The sequence below is a fragment of the Phalacrocorax aristotelis genome, chromosome 1, assembly GCF_949628215.1.
Source record: "Phalacrocorax aristotelis chromosome 1, bGulAri2.1, whole genome shotgun sequence".
NCBI classification, from domain to species: Eukaryota; Metazoa; Chordata; class Aves; order Suliformes; family Phalacrocoracidae; genus Phalacrocorax; species Phalacrocorax aristotelis.
The window spans coordinates 18516448-18534734 of NC_134276.1; the positions used below are offsets into that span (position 1 = coordinate 18516448).

Sequence of the window (18287 nt, forward strand, 5' to 3'; positions counted from 1 at the left end):
ATCTATTTAATGTCGAAGTCTGTTGGCTGTAAAATTTTGAACACTGCTGTCAGTGTGGAAGCTGTAGTGCTGTTGTATGTCTTGCTGTTGGTATTCTATGATATCTTTATCCAGCATTTGACTTTCCAGATTTTCTGTGTCATGTTATTTTTGTAGCAAAGAATCACATCATACTTAAGATAGTATTAGAACAATATATGCTACACGGTTCTATATTAACAAAGGCTGACTGTACTCTGAATTTCAGCAGTAATTATAACAAGTGATAACTTCAGCAACCAAAAATTAATATTGTTTACAATTGTAGACTGTCAATAAAAACATCAAATCCTCCCAAACATGCCTGTTGAGCACAAGAGAATGAACCGTGAGCAGCAGAAACTAACTTGTTAGATGACTTCTCAAAATCGTTGGCAACTTTTTTGTTTATTCAGATCTTCCTTATTTTAGGCATTTAGCTCAAGGAGGGAAATGCACAGCACCAGTAAGAGTGGCCCTTTTAAACTGCATGAAAGCCCTGCTTGAGGTAATCCCAGATTTTCTGACATTTATTAGCATGCTAAGGATATACTTAAGGTGGACTTGAAAACAGTATCTAAAGATCTTTTGCGTACATCAGTGCATATTCCATTGTAGGTCTCTGTATATTTTAAACCACAATATTGATTTTCTTCAGGCTGATCCTCATTGCAAGTGGGCGATCCTTCGTGTGAAAAACGAAGATGTTCCTGTGAGTGATGCTTTCCCACATTTTCTTGCAGATAGTCACCATCAAGTTCGCATTCTTGCTGCAAAGTCGATTACCAGGTGATAATGTAGATCTTTTTTTCTGTTTATAAGAAGAAAGCTTGATTTCACTACTTCTGCTACTATATAGCTGCTCTTTTCAGTACTTTTGGGGCTTAATCTTGACAGAACATAAAAGCCCACCAAGTTACTTTGGTTAAGGTGTTCAAACCTTGCCCACATTTCAGTTATTCGGTGATGTCAGATATATATATATATATAGAGAGAGAGAGAGAGAGATAGATAAACTATATATATATATAAAAAATTATATACGATAGCAAATTTTGCACTAAATCTGTTATGTAAAACTTGCACAGGAAATAGTTGTTTATCCTCTAGAAATAGATTAGGTACATTGTGTATCATCAAAACTTTTTCAAAGGATCTTGTGTTTTGAATACTTTATATAGTTCTGTCTCCATACATTATAAGGATGTAATTGAACTGGAATAGGAGTAGAGGAGGGATGTTCAAAAGTATGAATCACTTTATGAACAGCTACTGGTTGCACAAACTGGAGCCCTTGAGCACAAAGAGAGTTGAATTGCAGGAGGCATAATATAACTCTACCAAATCTGGAGTGGAATTGCAGTCTTTTCCAGTTTAAAGACAAGGGGACATCAAGTGAAGCTAACAGGTTCAAGATTCTAAGAAAATATGGTTTAATTCTTTTTACAATATCCAGTTATCCTGAGTGTTATCCACCTACTTCAACTGTCTGGGTGCTTACAGGGGTTCAAAAAGGTAGTAGAGGTCTGATCCACTGTGGTGTTCCCATTTTTGTTAAAAAGAGCAAAGTGGGTTGGACCTCTGTCTACAAAAAATAAATTATTTGAGAAACTCTTTTTACATATACATGTGTTCAATAAATACGTTCCCAAAGTACTTCATGACATGAAATGTTCCATTGTGATGGACAACTGGAGTTTGCCTTCCTGCACTGGCAGAGATTGGGAAACCTTTATATATTTTCAGGCCATTTCATATTCTCTGCCATTTCACCCTGACAGATATTCTTAGTGTTATTGATAATGTTTGAGGGAGAGGAAGGAAAGACAGCTGTACCAGAAAGGTAAGAAGAAAATAATGATATTCAGGAAATCAGAAACATCTTGTTTGATACACACAATAAGCAGTAATTCTGTAGTCTAAATGTTATGCTAATAATTATTGTTCTTTTTTTGAAGCTTGTTTCAAGATGTGAAACAGAGAGATTCTTCTGGAATGTCAAAACCTCTTCCCTTGAAGCTCCAGCAAAAGGCTTTTGAGAATGCATATCTCAGAGTTCAGGAAGGAATGAGAAATCTGGTACAAATATCTAGTCATTCGTTTTGCCTAGTTTTCATTTTATGAATAAGATGACTTTTAAAATGATCATGTTTAGTTTTGCAAGAATGGTAGTTCTCCTGGACTTCTGATAATCTGAGGTAGTGGAAGAAGGTGATAGTCAGGAAATTCCTTGCACATCCAGTCACTGGTTTGCCCCCAGTAGTAGTCTGTAAACTTTTTCACTGTATGTTCCAGACTGCTCTTCTGTATCATGCTATTTGTTGTTACAGTTTTCAGTACCATAACACTCAAGGATCAAAGAAAAACAGAGCCTCAGTATTTTAGAAAATGTAAGAAGCAATGTAAATTCAAATTATGTGTTTACATAGTATAAAAACAGATCTGTAAATTTCAGTAAGATCATGTTTCCAGTGGTATTAGAGCAGTGGTTTTCACAAAACCAAAATTTGCTTGAAAAATTAAACTATTCAGAAGAAACTTCAAGTGAAAGAAAAGTTTTACTGCAGTGCAGTGACTGGAAGTGCAATGTGTGTACTACTGTGGAATTTCTTTAACTATTAATTTTTCTGTTAGTGTCTTTCACTTTTCCTCCTTCCTTGCTACCATGTGAAGTCATCTACGTCGTCTACGTTCTCCTTTTTTTCTGTCACGCTGTCATCCTTCTGCTGCATTTTATCTGGATTCTGTTTGCCTGCTGTCTTGTAGCTTGTCCTCACTGCTGAGGCCTCATCTCTCTGTCGCCTCATTTCATCTCTCTGTACTGTCACCTCCAGCTCTTTGTCGTCTCGTCTCGTTTCTCTGTTGCCTTGGCTCCCTGTTCTGTCACCTCAGCTTGCTGTTGTCTATTAGCTTCTGCCCTTTCATTGCAGTTTCTTGTTACTTAGGTTCAATGTTCATCACTCATCAACACCGTGCCTTAACAGGGGAAGAACTGCATTAGAATTACAAGGCAGTTCTTTCCTGTATGCATCAGGGAGGAGCAACAAGACTTGTCAATGCGTCCACCATTGCTCTGCTAAGTGTGTTGCCTTTGTTTAAACTGCTGATACTATAACATGAACTGGAGTGTATGAGGTATTGGCATGTGTGCTGGCATGCTGGAGGCAGTAACTTCTGGTTGAGGAGCAGAGCAGACAGCTGGGGAAGTAATTTTTAAGCAACCAAACCAAGATTTTCAGCAGTATTTATGTCAGTGACCTTAATTTTAAATGATTTATGCTCATTTATTAATTAGGAGATTGCTTTAACAGAATATTTGTATGAGTTTTTCATTATCTCTTATTGAAGGTCAGAGGTGATGCAAGTTCTGAAGATCTTTTGGACAAACAGTGTAATGGAAAAGCTGTTTTGCTGATGCTTATAACCATGGTTTTGTGCTGCAGTCCAGTCTGTGAAAAGCAAGCTTTGTTTGCTATTTGCCAGTCTGTGAAAGAGAATGGATTAGAACCTCACCTTGTGAAAAAGGCAAGTATAAAATTCCATTTTATATGTAGGTTATAAATTAAGGTTACATTAAAACTGGAACGGTACAAAATGCTTTTGTCAATACTGTAAGTTGTTAAATTTTGTAAAAGTATGACTAATGTGTGACTTAAATGTCTGGATGAATTTCTAATTCTATTTCATGACCTATATAAAAATAATTACAACATATAAGGCAATTTTAGTGGTAAATCCTGTATGTTAAAGCACAGATGTGGAATACAAATAGATTTTTATACATTGAAGATTGCAGATCTCATTTTAAAAAAGTGTTTCTACCCAGTGGAAGTAAAGCGAGTTTTCAAATGTGGAAAATATGTGAAATAAATGCAGAGTACTGGAAGATGGTATGCGTCTTGTGCACTTTTATTCTGAAGTTCACAGAAGTGTATTGAAGTAATTGCTGTTTATACTGCAGCCTTTCACACTTGTCATTTTTTTAGTGTGTGTGTTCTCTCCTTTTAATCCTTTCTTTCTCTTCGTTGCTTCTTGTTTTTACATACAGTCTCTACCCCACAAAATGTTTACTGGCTGTCCTTTCTTTGCATACCACCTCATATGGGGTAGTTGTAGTTCTAAGATTGCACTGTTTTGAAATATGGCAATACAAATAATGAAAATGCTTATGCTAAATAGACAAATATTCATTAAAAGGCTGGGGGCAGGCATGGAGGTGTATTACTGTCAGTTTGCCATGGTATCATGTACTCTGCATGCTATTTCTGCAATCCTATTTCATGCACAGGTTTTGAAAAAAGTGTCTGACATTTTTGGCTATAAAAGTATAGAAGACTTCATGACATCACATTTAGACTATTTGGTGATGGAGTGGCTGAAAATAAATGACAGTGGATATAGCCTGTCTGCTTTTCCATATGTTCTGCTGAACTATACTAGCCTTGAGGAATTCTACAGGTAAGTTTGCTATATGAAAGCAGTTTATTTAGATTTATTTACGGTTATGACACAGGGTTTGTTGTAAGATAACATATTGAGACCTTTTAAAATGTATTCCCAGTATCTTTTATATTATATTTATGCTAGTAAGATTTTTTTTTTTATATAGCAGTTGCTAAAAAATAATTACAAGTTTAGTTATACAGAAGAGGAATGGTATTTGCTATATTATGCTTGAGATTTTTTTAAAAATCCAATTCAAGGACATTCTGGAAATGTATTTACTTACGTGTAGGTCTTGTTATAAAGTTCTGGTTCCACACCTGGTGATTAGAAGTCAATTTGAAGATGTGAAATCACTTGCCAGCAAGATTGAAAAAGACTGGAGGCAGGTTCTAGCAGACTGTTTTCCAAAGATACTTGTGAATATCCTCCCTTATTTTGCCTATCAAAGCCATGGAAAGAGTGAAGTAGCAGAGCAAAGAGATATAGCTTCTAAAGTCTACGACATGCTTAAGGATGAAAACTGCCTAGGAAAACAGGTATCTGTTTTATATGTGTAAAATGACTTCTATAGCATTTAACAGACCTGAAATAAACTTTTATATATTATGTAAAAATGTAAATGGTTCAAGTTTATAATAATACTACAAAATTATTGTTTTAGTGAAGCCAAACTTGCCAAATTTTTATCCCAAGGTTTTCAAGTAACTATTCAATAGAAACTTTCAGGCAGACAGTTGACTTGAAGTGTAATTTTTTTTCAGAATATAATAGATTTTTTTTTTTACCATTCATTATACAACCCTGAGTTTACCTGTCATACATCTGTTTAAGTAGGTCATGTTTTCCTCCTACAATATTTTGTTAATGCTTCATGAGGAGCCATCTTCCCCAGAGGCAGACTCTATATTCAGAACTAGTAGTGAACATATTTTTTTTTCCCAGATACTGTAGGAAAGCAAATTGTTCTACCTTTGACTGCCATAGAAATTAACCAGGCTTAATTTCTGAATGAATTGTATGTCATGGATAATTGAACAAATAGAAAATCCAGACAGGAGAAAAATGGGTTTTGTCAGAGGAAAAGAAATGTTAAATTCTTTTAGCTAAAATTTTTTTTCTTATTAAAACACTATTTTTCTCCTTCTAGCAAATTGACAATTTATCTCATAATAACTTACCAGAGGTTGTGGTTGAACTGCTGATGACCTTACATGAACCACCTGATACCACAGTAGAAGGAGCTCATCTAAGTAAATATATAAGGTGCATTTTTGTAGATTTTCTAAATACTGAGTGTGTTTGTATAACATTGTGCATTAAAATGTGCCCTTCGGGCTTAAGAAGAGGTGGCCTTGAAGTTGAGAATTAAAGGACTTTATTGTCATTAGTAATGATGTATCATAGGCACACTTTCTCGCATAGTTATTCCCCAGTATCAGTGAGGAGATAAATTTCCATTAACTCCAGTTAATGGAAAGAATGAATGGGTGTGCAAGAGACAGTTGATGAGCTGGACTCTGACAGCGCCAGTTTAGATTGGTTCAGATTTGGATGGACTGCCCTCTCTGTAAAATTGGTCAGGTTATAATGTCTAAATTAAAGTGATTCTTTTAAAGGTCTGTAAATACTTAGAAGCCACTGAGAAGTGAAGTGAACTGTTTCTTAACAGTTCTAGTAGTGGCAGCTCTTGCCTTTGGTAAGAAGATTGCTTAAGCAATGCCAAATAAATTAATTCCAAATTAATAGAAATATTCTAATGCCATAAATATCTTCATTTTTATGAGCTTTTCAGTCTTTGTTGTTGTCCTAAAAATATCACTATTTGTGTAATTGTATCTGGAAATAATTTTCCAGATTTTTGTCTTTAGATAGAAACTATTTGGAAAATCATTACACTTTCTGAAGTTACTGAAGAAGTTATTTTTATTATAGAAATATAAAGTTGAAAGAAACCAAAGCATTTATATGAAAATCTGCCAAAAGTTAAATGGCTGAGGATTTCAGAACTTTCTAAAAGAAATTTGTTTCAGTGAGTTTATTAACAGACTGTAGTGTCTGCTTGTAACCAAAGTTTTTCTTTCTAAGAAGGGATTGCTAAGAATAAGAGTGATGAAACTTAGATTTTGCTGGCCTGTTAATATCATGATACATTTCATTTATTTTTGAGGTCCCAAAAAAGTTGATTACCTCCATGACTTGCAATTAGATTTTCTGACAAAGTATCTTAGATGAGACAAATGTGTGGATTTGTAGCAATATGAGCTTTCAAAAATAATTAAGGAATGTTAAAGTACAACTTAGCTGCCATAAAGGGAGAACAAACAGCTAAAAACAAGATGTATGTCACCCTGCTGGATGCTTTTAGTGTTTCTTTCTTACTGCAAGCAGAAGAGGTTTTCTAGGATTTACATGTTTATTCAATGAGACTTACTTTGTTTACTACATGGGGTTTGATTTTGGGAAGAAAAAAAAGATCTCTTTTTATTCATTTAGGGAACTGGATCCTGCTCCTAATCCTCCTCATTTTCCATCTTATGTGATTAAGGCAACCTTGGACTATATTAGCAACTGTCATAAAAGCAAATTAAAAAGCCTTGTAGCAGTTCTTTCTAAAAGCCCTGTAAGTATGAAATGATGATTTTCTTCTTCTGTAGAATATGAAATTTCTTTTTTGGGTACGTTTTGGTTTAATTAGATATTTTTGTCCATATCCTTTTAAAAAATATCTCTAGTGCTTAATTTTTTTCTTGATATAAATTATATCTGTGTTGACATTATTAATTATTTATTTACTCATAGTTTATTCATTTTTAGGATTCATTCCAGAAAATCCTTCTAGCCCTTTGTAAGCATGCATCAGATACAAACAACATTTACAAGAAGCACAGAGTTCTTACAATTTATCACTTGTTTGTTAGTCTGTTACTTAAAGAGATAAAAGATGGTTTAGGAGGAGCATGGGCTTTTGTCCTCCGAGATGTAATTTACACCCTGATTCACCACATCAATAGCAGGTAAATATGGTAATTATGTCTTGTTCTTCCTGTCTGTGCTCCCTTGATCTTGTAACCTTACATTTCAGTATTGATAGTAGATGTTAATTCATTTGTAGAAATAATTGAAATTTGCTGAAAGAAAAAGTTTAATTGCCTTTATTCAATAAGTTTGGAACTTAAACTTACAACTTACTAAAATGGAATGTTGTGTGCTATCGTTGTGTTTAAATGTTCGGTATTCTGCAGAATTTTGTGTCTATAATAGGCTATCAAATTGTAGAAATAAGTGTTCGGAGGTTTTGATGACAAAGTATGTTTGGGAATTTAAAGGATATGGGAGAAAAATTCAGATTGTGGAGTTAAGTGCGAAGTAAGCACATGTCAAATAAAAAGTGCTTATTGAGTTAATAAAGAGTATTGACGTTTTCATTCTCACCAATAAGTAGCTATCAAAATGAGTGAGAATTGGTATGTGTTATCTTAGCCTGTCTTCAAATTGAGAAAACCGGTACTTCATCAGCCTTAAGATTTAAATAAAGATTCTTACCTTTCATAAGGACTTGAGATATTTTCTTACTTAAGGTTTAGCTTTGGATTTCCAAGACCTAAATGTCATCAAGTTTCAGTGCAAGTTGATTGCTTTGCTTGTTGGAAGCATTTCATCCCCTGAAATATTGGAGAGAGGTGTGGCTTCTATGGTAAACACCATTGTTATGAGACTTATTATTGCAGTCAACACCAAATGGAGGCGGGGGCAGCTGATGCACTGGAGGGCAAGGCTGCCATTCAGAACAACTTCATCTACCTGTAGGAGTGGGATGACAAGTAAATTGTGAAGTTGGAACAAAGACAACCCCTAAATCATAGAATCACAGAATCATTAAGGTTGGAAAAGACCCGTAAGATCATCGAGTCCAACCACTACCTAGCACTGCCAAGTCCACCACTAAGCCATATCCTCAAGCACCACGTCTGCCCTTCTTTTAAATACCTCCAGGGATGGAGACTCAACCACCTCCCTGGGCAGCCTGTTCCTATGTTTGACAACTCTTTTGGTGAAGAACTTTTTCCTAATATCCAACCTTAACTTCCCCTGGTGCAGCTTGAGGCCATTTCCTCTCATCCTATCGCTTGTTACTAGGGAGAAGAGACTGACCCTCGCCTCGCTGCAACCTTTCAGGTAGTTGTAGAGAGCGATAAGGTCTCCCCTCAGCCTCCTCTTCTACAGGCTAAACACCACCATCTCCCTCAACCTCTCCTCATAAGACTTGTTCTCTAGACCCTTCACCAGCTTCATTGCCTTTCTTTGGACATGCTCCAGCACCTCGATGTCCTCCTTGTAGTGAGAGGCCCAAAACTGAACACAGTACTCGAGGTGCGGCCTCACCAGTGCCGAGCACAGGGACACGATCACCTCCCTGCTCCTGCTGGCTGCACTATTCCTGATATAAGCCAGGATGCCATTGGCCTTCTTGGCCGCCTGAGCACGCTGCCAGCTCATGTTCAGCTGGCTGTCAGGCAACACCCCCAGGTCCTTTTCCTCCAGGCACCTCTCCAGCCACTCCTCCCCAAGCCTGTAGCATTGGATGGGGTTGTTGTGACCCAAGTGCAGGACCTGGCACTTGGCCTTGTTGAATCTCATACCTTTGGCTCCGGCCCAACGACCCAGCCTGTCCAGCTCCCTCTGTAGGGCCTTCCTGCCCTCCAGCAGATCGACACTTCCACCCAGCTTGGTGTCGCCTGCAAACTTACTGAGGGTGCACTCAATCCCCTCATCCAGATCATCAGTGAAGATATTGAACAGGACTGGCCCCAACACTGAGCCTTGGGGAACACCACTCATGACCGGCTGTCAACTGGATTTGACTCCATTTACTACCACTGTGCTCTGTGCTCGGCCATCCAGCCAGTTTTTAACCCAGCGCAGAGCACACTTGTCCAAGCCGTGAGCAGCCAGCTTCTCCAGGAGAATGCTGTGGGAGACGATGTCAAAGGCCTTACTAATGTCCAAGTAGACAACGCCCACAGCCTTTCCCTCATCCACGAAGCAGGTCACCTTATCATAGAAGGAGACCAGGTTAGTGAGGCAGGACCTCCCTTTCATAAACCCACGCTGGCTGAGCCCGATCCCCTGGTTGTCCCACATGTACTGTGTAATGGCATTCAAGATGATCTGCTCCATGACCTTTCTCAGTACCGAGGTCAGGCTGACAGGCCTGTAGTTCCCAGGATCCTCCTTCTGACCCTTCTTTTAGATGGGCATCACAGTCACTAGTTTCCAGTCATCTGGGACCTCCCCAGTTGACCAGGACTTGCTGATAAATGATGGAGAGTGGCTTAGCGAGCTCCTCTGCCAGCTCCCTCAGTATCCTTGGGTGGATCCCATCTGGCCCCGTTGACTTGTGAACATCCAGGTGAAGGAGCAGGTTGGTGACTGCCACCTCTTCAAAACTGGGACTTCAGTCTCCATACTATCTCCTTTTCCCAGCAAAGGGGCCTGACAACCCTGAGGATGATCAGTCTGACTCTTAAAGACTGAGCCAAAGAAAGCATTAAGTACCTCAGCCTTCTCCTCATCTTTCCTGGCAAAGTTACCTTCTGCATCCAACAAAGGAGAGAGATTCTCCCTGGCCCTCCTTTTGTCACTGATGTGTTTATAATCTTTTACCTGGGATGGAATCATCCCATGCATGAGTGCAGGCTTGGGAGCTGACTGTCTAGAAAGTAGCTTTGCAGAAGAGGAACCAGGATTCTTGGAGGACAAGCTGAATGAATCAACAGGGTACCTTTCATCACTGAAGGCTGACCCTGTATTGGATTGTGCTGGCAAGAGTGTAGCCCGCAAGTTGAAGGAAGTAGCCATTCCCCACCGAGTCTTATGAAGCTGCAGTAGGACCAGTGTGTCCAGTGTGGGCCCACTCTGGCCAGAAGATGAGATACAATGAGAAACTGGGATGGGTTAAGTGGAAGACCCCCAAGGGGGTGAGTGGAGTTGATCTCATTTCTGTTCTCCACTTTCTGGAGTGGAAGATATCTTGAAGAGAAGGTAGAGCCAGGCTTTTCCTAGAGGTGCACAGTGAAAGGACAGGAGGTAGCTCTCACCAAGTTGCAATATCGGAAATTCTGGTTGGACATAAGGGAAAAGGTTTTCACAGTGAGAATAGTCAAATACTGGAGCAGGTTGCTCAGAGAGGCTATTGATTCTCCATCTAAGGAATGTCTCAGAATTCAGTTCAACAAAACCTTGAGAACCTGATCTGACTTGGAAGCTGACCCTGCTTCAGGCAGGAAGCTGGACTAGATAATCCCCGGGTTACCTTTGTAACCTAAATTTTTTTTTTTTAATTAATGGTTATGTGAGGGAGGGGGGGTTCAGAGAGCATGTTTTCTGCTTTGTTCTGGCAAATAATCAAAAAGCCTTTTCGGGTTGGTTTTGGTTTTTTTTGCTTTTTGGAATATACTTTTAAGTTTTTTACTCCATTTTTTGAAGTGATGTCTCCGATGTCTCCTGAGGTAAATCCTTAGAGCTGATTGAGTTGATAATTTTAAAGTTTTGAATCAGTTCCTCCTGTAAAGTTGATTTATATTTTCCCTTTTCCCCTATTCTTCCCTGATGTGTAATAGGTTAATACTCGAGACAATGACAATTTGTATTTCTTTAATTTCACTTTTGTGTTTCTTGTGACAGACCTGTTGTTCTCAGAGATATATCCATGCGCAGCTTTTCACTCTGTTGTGACCTTCTTCATCATGTTTGCCACACAGCGGTTACGTGTTGCAGTGATGCTCTAGAGAGCCACCTTCATGTTATTGTAGGAACCCTAACACCTCTTGCCATGGACCAGCCTGAGATTCAGGAACAGGTAGTTTTGAGTTGCTGCTTATTCCTTATCTGTCAGCTTTTTAGTTCATGTTCACTGTCGTAAAAGCTATGTCTATACTCATGTTCAATTTTAATCCATTTTTTCTATGCTTTGTAGATTTATATGAAAATATTATTTGGGAATTAACACTATAATTCAATTTTATTATATTATATATTGTGTATATATTTAAAATAATTATTATTTCATCATAGAAATATATATAATTATCTAAATTTATTTTTTATTTTAAAAAGTGTATTTTTGGTACTTCTATTTTGACAAATATTGTGTACCATATTTAATTCCTGTGGCTTTAAACAGTGACTGAGATGTATTTGTATCATAATTGCTGAGATTACTGTATCACTTACCTTCTAATTCTCTATTTGCTAGGTCTACAAAGAATAGGATTTCTTAAAGAGCTTTAACAGTATTGTAATGTCTTTTATGTCTGCTTTGAATCTGTGTGCTTTTTTCAGCCAAATCTGAAAGGGATTTAAAATCTTCAGGGTAAGCATCAGAAAAATTGTTACCTTAGTTGAGTGGAGACAGCAAATCAGTGGCACCACTAAGGAAAAGATAAAGCTGACATAGGCATTGCTAAACTGCTGGTGGTGGCAAGCTAATCAGTACAAGCACGTCGAGTAGCCAACCAGTTACCTACAGAGCTCTGTGGATGATTTCACAGCAAATATGGTGAAGACTTTTCGAAGGGGAAGGCGTCCAGAGGACAAAGAGGAAATATGTGCAAAGAACAGATTTCAGTAGTTGGGCTATTTATTTAACAAATTATCATTAAAAATAAATGTAGCACATTTTCCCTTAAAAGGGGAATGAAGTAGTAGTTTCTGTTGTGTTACAAGCCTTGTTTTACTTCTGGTGATCTGTATGTGCATTCTGCTGAGGGTGGAAATATACTTAGATTCAGACCCTTATAATTAGTAGCTGAAGGTGAGAAGAGTATTCCTGTTGCACTTCAGTCCTTGTGGTTGCCTTCTGACTTAATCTCATCCCGTGGTACCATATGCACCTTCGTGGCTGCAGTGTAGCCCTCCCTACATTGTCCTCCTCCTTGTACTTCCAGTTCAGCTGGAGAGCTATGCTGATCCAGCTGAAAATAACCAGGCAATCCTTTTCCCAGCTTAATGATCATGATCAGGTTTATAGTATGTCTGTACAACCAGTTGTTCATGCACGACTGGGAAAGCAACATGTCGGCATCCCTGGGCAGGAATGAAGTGGTGAGGGCAGAAATTCCTCTGAATTGGAACTGATACCAAATATGAAACCTTCTCATCTCATACTCCTGCAAGGAAGTCCTTCCCCTAGTGATCACTTTTCAGTTCCTTCTCTTTATTTTTCTTCTAGCATTGAATGGAAGCTAGTTATTCATTTTCAGGTAAATACAGGTCCCCAAATAAAAACTTCATCATTTAGATTTGTGGACTCCTCAAAGCTGTCTGGATTGAATATCCAATTGCATTGATTTTTAAGTAAAGTATAAAAGCAGTGTTTTTGCAAAAAAACCCATGGCATTCCCTTAGCAAGGATTTATTCAAGTTGTAAATCTGCTATAAAACAAATTCTTTTAATGTTTAATGATTTGGGCAGTAAATTACGATATTTAGGCATTTTGCCATATTTCAAATTACCAGCACTTTAGTTGGTAGGAATAATGAAGTCCTAATAACATCAGAAGGACTGCTTGGGTGCTGTGTTTTGCTAAGTCATTGCCAATATTGTAATGATTGTATTGGTCAGTATTTGAAATCAGCTTCATGAAAAAGAATAAAACTGCAGGCAGTAATAATAAAAGCTTTGGTGTCTGTTTGGGAGAGGGAGTAGCAAAATTGCATCACTGTTTTAGAATATATCTGTGATTTCCCTGAGCATCTAAACATGTTATAGTTTTTAACAGTAAATAAATTATGTTCAGTTTTTATAGAGTTCTCAGTTTAATGGAACTTGGAGAAATACAAACTTTATAACCTTGAATAACACATATGGCTCAAAAATGTTTTGCTGTCTATTTTGTTTTTCATTTACTTTTTATGTTCAGATCCTAGGCTTGTTGAAGTATCTGGTCATAGATAATAAGGATAATGAAAATCTGTACCAAGCAATCAAATGCTTAGATCCTTTTCCTGAATATCCTGCTTTTAAAGATTTGCGAGCAACTCAACAGGAGATAAAATACAGTAAAGGACCATATTCTCTTTTGGAGGTAATTACACTTTAAAATATATCTCATGGCATAAAGTTTTTTGTAACGCAAACTTTCAAAAGAAAAACAGTTTTCTAGGTATAGTTGAGGAAGATTTAAATTAGACACGTGGATTCTTTTTATGGCCAGTTTCAGACATGGAGATATTTGTACACCTCCATTCTTATTTTGCATCTATTGCAAAAATCATAGTGGGCTGCTGAGAGCCACTTTTTTACTTGAAGCCTTTATTTGTATGCTGTATGTGCTTAATACAAAATGTTGTTTTTCAGGAAATTAATCACTTTCTCTCAGTTGGTGTTTGTGATTCACTGCCCTTAACACGACTTGAAGGACTGTATGATTTACGCAAACAATTGGAACAATATAAAGATCAGATGAAGGATCTCCTGAAAAATTTCCAGGGTACTGACATCTGATTATGTATTTTATTTCTTTTGTATCTTATTTTAGGTGGGTAGCAATGTAACCCTATTCTAATTTGACATGGAAGGTTTCATTTTGTGTCTTGTTTTTTCTATGTTTAACAACAACATTCAGTATTTGTGCAAAATCTGAACTTTCTTTAACAGAGTATATTATGAATATTATATGAGGTGTTATATGGCAGAGAGGATAAAATGCCCTTCTAGCTTTTGGCATGGGGCTCTTATGGTTGTCAATGACCAACATAGCATACGAGTGTATTGCCTTATGGTGGCTTAGTGAGTTTTCTTGTATGTGAATCATAGAATCATAGAATGGTTTAACTTGGAAGGGACTTTTTGAGGTCATCTAGTCCAGCGTCCCTGCACTGAGCAGGGACATCTTCAGCTAGATCAGGTTGCTCAGAGCTCTGTCCAACCTGACCTTGAATGTATCCAGGGATGGGGCATCTACCACCTCTCTGGGAAACCTGTGCCAGTGTTTCACCACTCACTGTAAAAAATTTTTTCCTTATATCCAGTCTAAGTCTACCCTCCTTTAGCTTAAAACCATTACCCCATACCATTATCTCCGTACTCTTTTAAATGTAATGCAGCTAGATTTTATTAAAGGCATAGTAAGCTAGAAAGTAAAGCTCACATAAGTTTTAAAATGGTAGGATTTAGTTTAGTTGAACCTTGCCTTATCCTAGTGTTCTGTTTCAGCCCTCAGTCCAGACGCAGTTCCTTCCTCTTCTGGTTTTCCTATTCAGGTTTTCTTGTGCCAGACCATTTCACTTTCCTTCTCTACATCAAGTCTTCATCAGCTTGTGTGCATGATGGGAAGATAACAAGAGCTGATGTAATTTGTTGTAAAGAAGTGCAAAATAAAATTTGGGAAAGAACAGTAGTTTGTCATAAGGCCATGGTGTAAGTGCATTAATGCCCCCCACATCATGAATATAATTTACAATTTTAGTCTCAAAATCCTGTTTGAAAAGAGAGTTAGTAAAAGCGCAACAAGCTTGTGTGGAACAACTTCCATCAGAGGAAGGCCTTGTGAGCTTGGAAAAGAGATTGAATAGGAATACAGAGAGGTGTATGAAGTAGCGAATGGTATGACGAAGCTGAGTAGGGAGCACTAACCACTTCTATCACAGTACAAGAACAGATTAAATTACCTGGCAGCAGTTATACAAGAGAAACACATATTTTTTTCAAACAAAATACATACAGCATGGAACTCTCTGCCACTTATTGTGGCGATCAGAAGCATAATGGACCTTAAAGGGAGTTAGACATATCTCGTAGAGATTATTAGGTATGAAGGTCTGCTCAGAAATTCCGAGTCTGCTGTCTGGCAAAACCTAAGAAATACTGTTGCTCTGTAGCCTGCTAGGCAGGCTAGCAGGCTTGATGAGCATGTTTCCTTGATTTTGCTTTATAATAGAAGTCTATTAAGCACTTACAATAACTTTATTGGTATTATTATTATTTTAGATGTTAAAAAGAAGTAAAAAAGCAGTTATTGGTAAAGGTTATAAAACTGTATGCTGAAAGATAACATTTAAGAAATAACTGCTACAGTTTGGCCACATATGTATCATTTTTATAAAAATGTAAACAAGCATAAAGCCCAGTTCTAGGTTTCCATTCCAATGAACAGGGCAGCAGGATTTTCTTTAAAGAAAATACTGCTTTCACTTTTTTTTTACGTTGGCAAATCATCACTTTTTTTCCTAGACCTTGTTCCTGGAAACAGCAAAACGATTTTGTCTGGAATGCATATTTAAAAATAAGACCTCAGGCAGGCAGCAAATTTATAAGGAAATATCTGTCTCGAGAGTTTATAATTTAGTAAACTTAATTAGGCAACTGAAAGCTAGTCAAATTCTGTGAAATTCCTGGGATAAAGCCATATTTCGGGATATTCCTTGGATTCAGATTTAGAACAGAATGATGATATTAGCATAAGTGCTGTCAGTGGAGTCACATAGTATGATTTCACTGTTTCAAATAACACTAACTCATGCTAATATTTCACATATTATCACTTCTGCATCAAAACACTGAAAAGAATAGTATTTGTGTATTCTAGTTTTGGGGATCCTTTGGCATAGTCAAATGCACAGAAATATTTCCTAGACATGATGAGTAACAAAAATTAATATTATTTTAATGTACTCTTTAATACCAATTTGCTTCAACATTAATAATGCACGTTGACATTTGCAGGTAAAAGATACTAAAGCAGTGTTTTCTTCTAATGTGTTCACATTACAAATACATAATGACATTTTTGGGGTTTATTTTCCTTTCTAAATGATAGAAAAGCCAGAAGATTCTGTAGTAGTGAAATTGGTGGTGAGCTTACTGCAGCTGTCCAAGAAGGCAGTTAACCATACAGGTGAAAAAGCAGTGCTGGGTAAGTTAATTAGTCCCACACGCATCCTAGGGCTGTCATTGCAAACCCCAGGTTGAAACTGGCTGTTCTCAATGCTACTTCCCACTGCTATTTTGCATTTGCTGCCAGAGGTGGCCACCAGAAATGTTAAAATGGGTGACATGTTCTTTTTAGTCACTGTATTTTACAGCTTGACTAATAACTTAAACTGTCATCAGTTTAGACCTTGGTCTCTTCTATACTCGATAAAGAGTCATCTGCTGTTATGTGGGCCCCTTTATTAGGTTGAAAAATAGTAAGAAAAATTGAAGAGAACTTACCTGAAAATTTGAAAGGCATGTCTTTGTGGAAATTAAAACAGTTGTACTCCATCTTAAAGCCTTTTCTGTATTATTAAAATTATTCTTACTGTTTACATGGAGCACCTGATTAATGTTTGATCCAAAGCATCAAACCTAAAATCCAAATCCTCTCTTCCCTAAGTGGGGAGTATCTCCATGAAGGTGATGTTCACTGAAATTAGATGTCTAAACTAGACAGAAACACAAGTAATGAGAACATTTGCCTTTTTTTTTTGTCTAAAAGACTAATAACTGATAATTACAAATGCTGAGCAATTGAAGCTCACATTGACTTTAGTAGGATATGTTCTTCACCACCTCTGCAAGCTCTAGGTTTCAGCCTTTTCTGCATTGTGCGTTCTTAGATGGTTTGTTAAATTTAGTTCAAAACACAACCTGCATATCTTCAGTCTGTTCTTTCCTTGCTCTGGTAGTTAAAACAACACTGTAGAAAACAGAAGCATTTTCAAGACACACGCTGAGTATGAAGGAAAGAGCAGGGAAATAGATTTTGGTTTCTTTCTGATGAACATTAACATCCCTTTTGTAAAACTATCTTCAAGATCTATTTTGTTTTGTTTTTTCTTGTATGTAGTCATGTGTTTTTATAAAACATTTTGTCTGGAAAGCAAATGAGGAACACATGGATACATCATTTTATGTAAAATATAGGTTAATTCTTTGAATTCTCTCAGATTACAGGCTACTGTGTGTGTTCACAGGCTACTGTTTGCATTTATCATACCCTTATGGAAGTAACATGAGTGTCTCAATGTCTGTGATTCAGACCTTTTGCACTTGTCTGTTTCTGACACAAGCAAATGTAAAATCCATATCTGATTTAAACTGCAAAATCCAGAGCCGTAGGCACTTCTAGAAAATTGAATTAGAAAACATAACTGTATTATTTATGAGTCTTAAGCTGAAAAATTTGTATACGTGTCATTTTAATTGAAAGGCTCCTCAAGTATTTAGAAATGTTTGCAGCTTTTTACCCCATAATAATCTCAGCTATAAAAGTAGTTTATATTAATTGCAACTTTTTAGGGTGAGTCCTTGTTTTAGTGTGCATGAGACTATAAAATTACCTGCATTTGCAGAGGCTGTTGGAAGTTGCTTGGGAGAAATTGGTCCCATGGATTTCTCCACCATAGCTCTTCAGCGTGCTGAAAATGTACTGGATTCTAAAGCAGCTGACTTTCTTGAAAATAAAGAACTTCAGTGGGTCTTCATAATGTTAACTCAAATAAATATTGCTTTAACAGATAATTGGTAAGTATACTTATTTATTTAATGTATTTAGTTCAAAGCTTAATGGGAGCCATTAAGTTGTTCCTTGTTCAAATCACCTCAGAGTAACACTCTGAAAGTGTAATTAACACCTGTTAATGTCCAACCATGTCCTTCTTCGAGGCTCAGGTTACTTATCCAGTCAAGCTTAGATGTTTCCTAGAAATTCTATAGTCGGACTCGAGCCAGAGAGTGTCTTCTGTGCTGTAGAGGATAGCGGGAGTGCTGTGGAGTAAATACTGAGGCTGTGCTTTATGACACAATATGCAATGGCGTATCTTAGTCCAAAATTTTCTGA

The 18287-nt window shown here is 37.2% G+C and overlaps 1 protein-coding gene across 5 annotated transcripts in view; it reads left to right on the forward strand.

Annotated features, from left to right (window-relative positions):
- Positions 1–18287, forward strand: part of ATM (ATM serine/threonine kinase) — a 579279-nt gene that overhangs the window by 27009 nt on the left and 533983 nt on the right. For all 5 annotated transcript variants that reach the window (XM_075082524.1, XM_075082506.1, XM_075082515.1 and 2 more), the window contains 14 exons: positions 451–526; positions 677–807; positions 1977–2097; positions 3367–3543; positions 4307–4476; positions 4754–5000; positions 5612–5727; positions 6958–7084; positions 7279–7478; positions 11149–11323; positions 13386–13550; positions 13823–13955; positions 16284–16379; positions 17800–17971. In XM_075082524.1, coding sequence (XP_074938625.1) covers positions 451–526; positions 677–807; positions 1977–2097; positions 3367–3543; positions 4307–4476; positions 4754–5000; positions 5612–5727; positions 6958–7084; positions 7279–7478; positions 11149–11323; positions 13386–13550; positions 13823–13955; positions 16284–16379; positions 17800–17971 — 2106 coding nt within the window. The remainder of the gene's footprint in view (positions 1–450; positions 527–676; positions 808–1976; positions 2098–3366; positions 3544–4306; positions 4477–4753; positions 5001–5611; positions 5728–6957; positions 7085–7278; positions 7479–11148; positions 11324–13385; positions 13551–13822; positions 13956–16283; positions 16380–17799; positions 17972–18287) is intronic.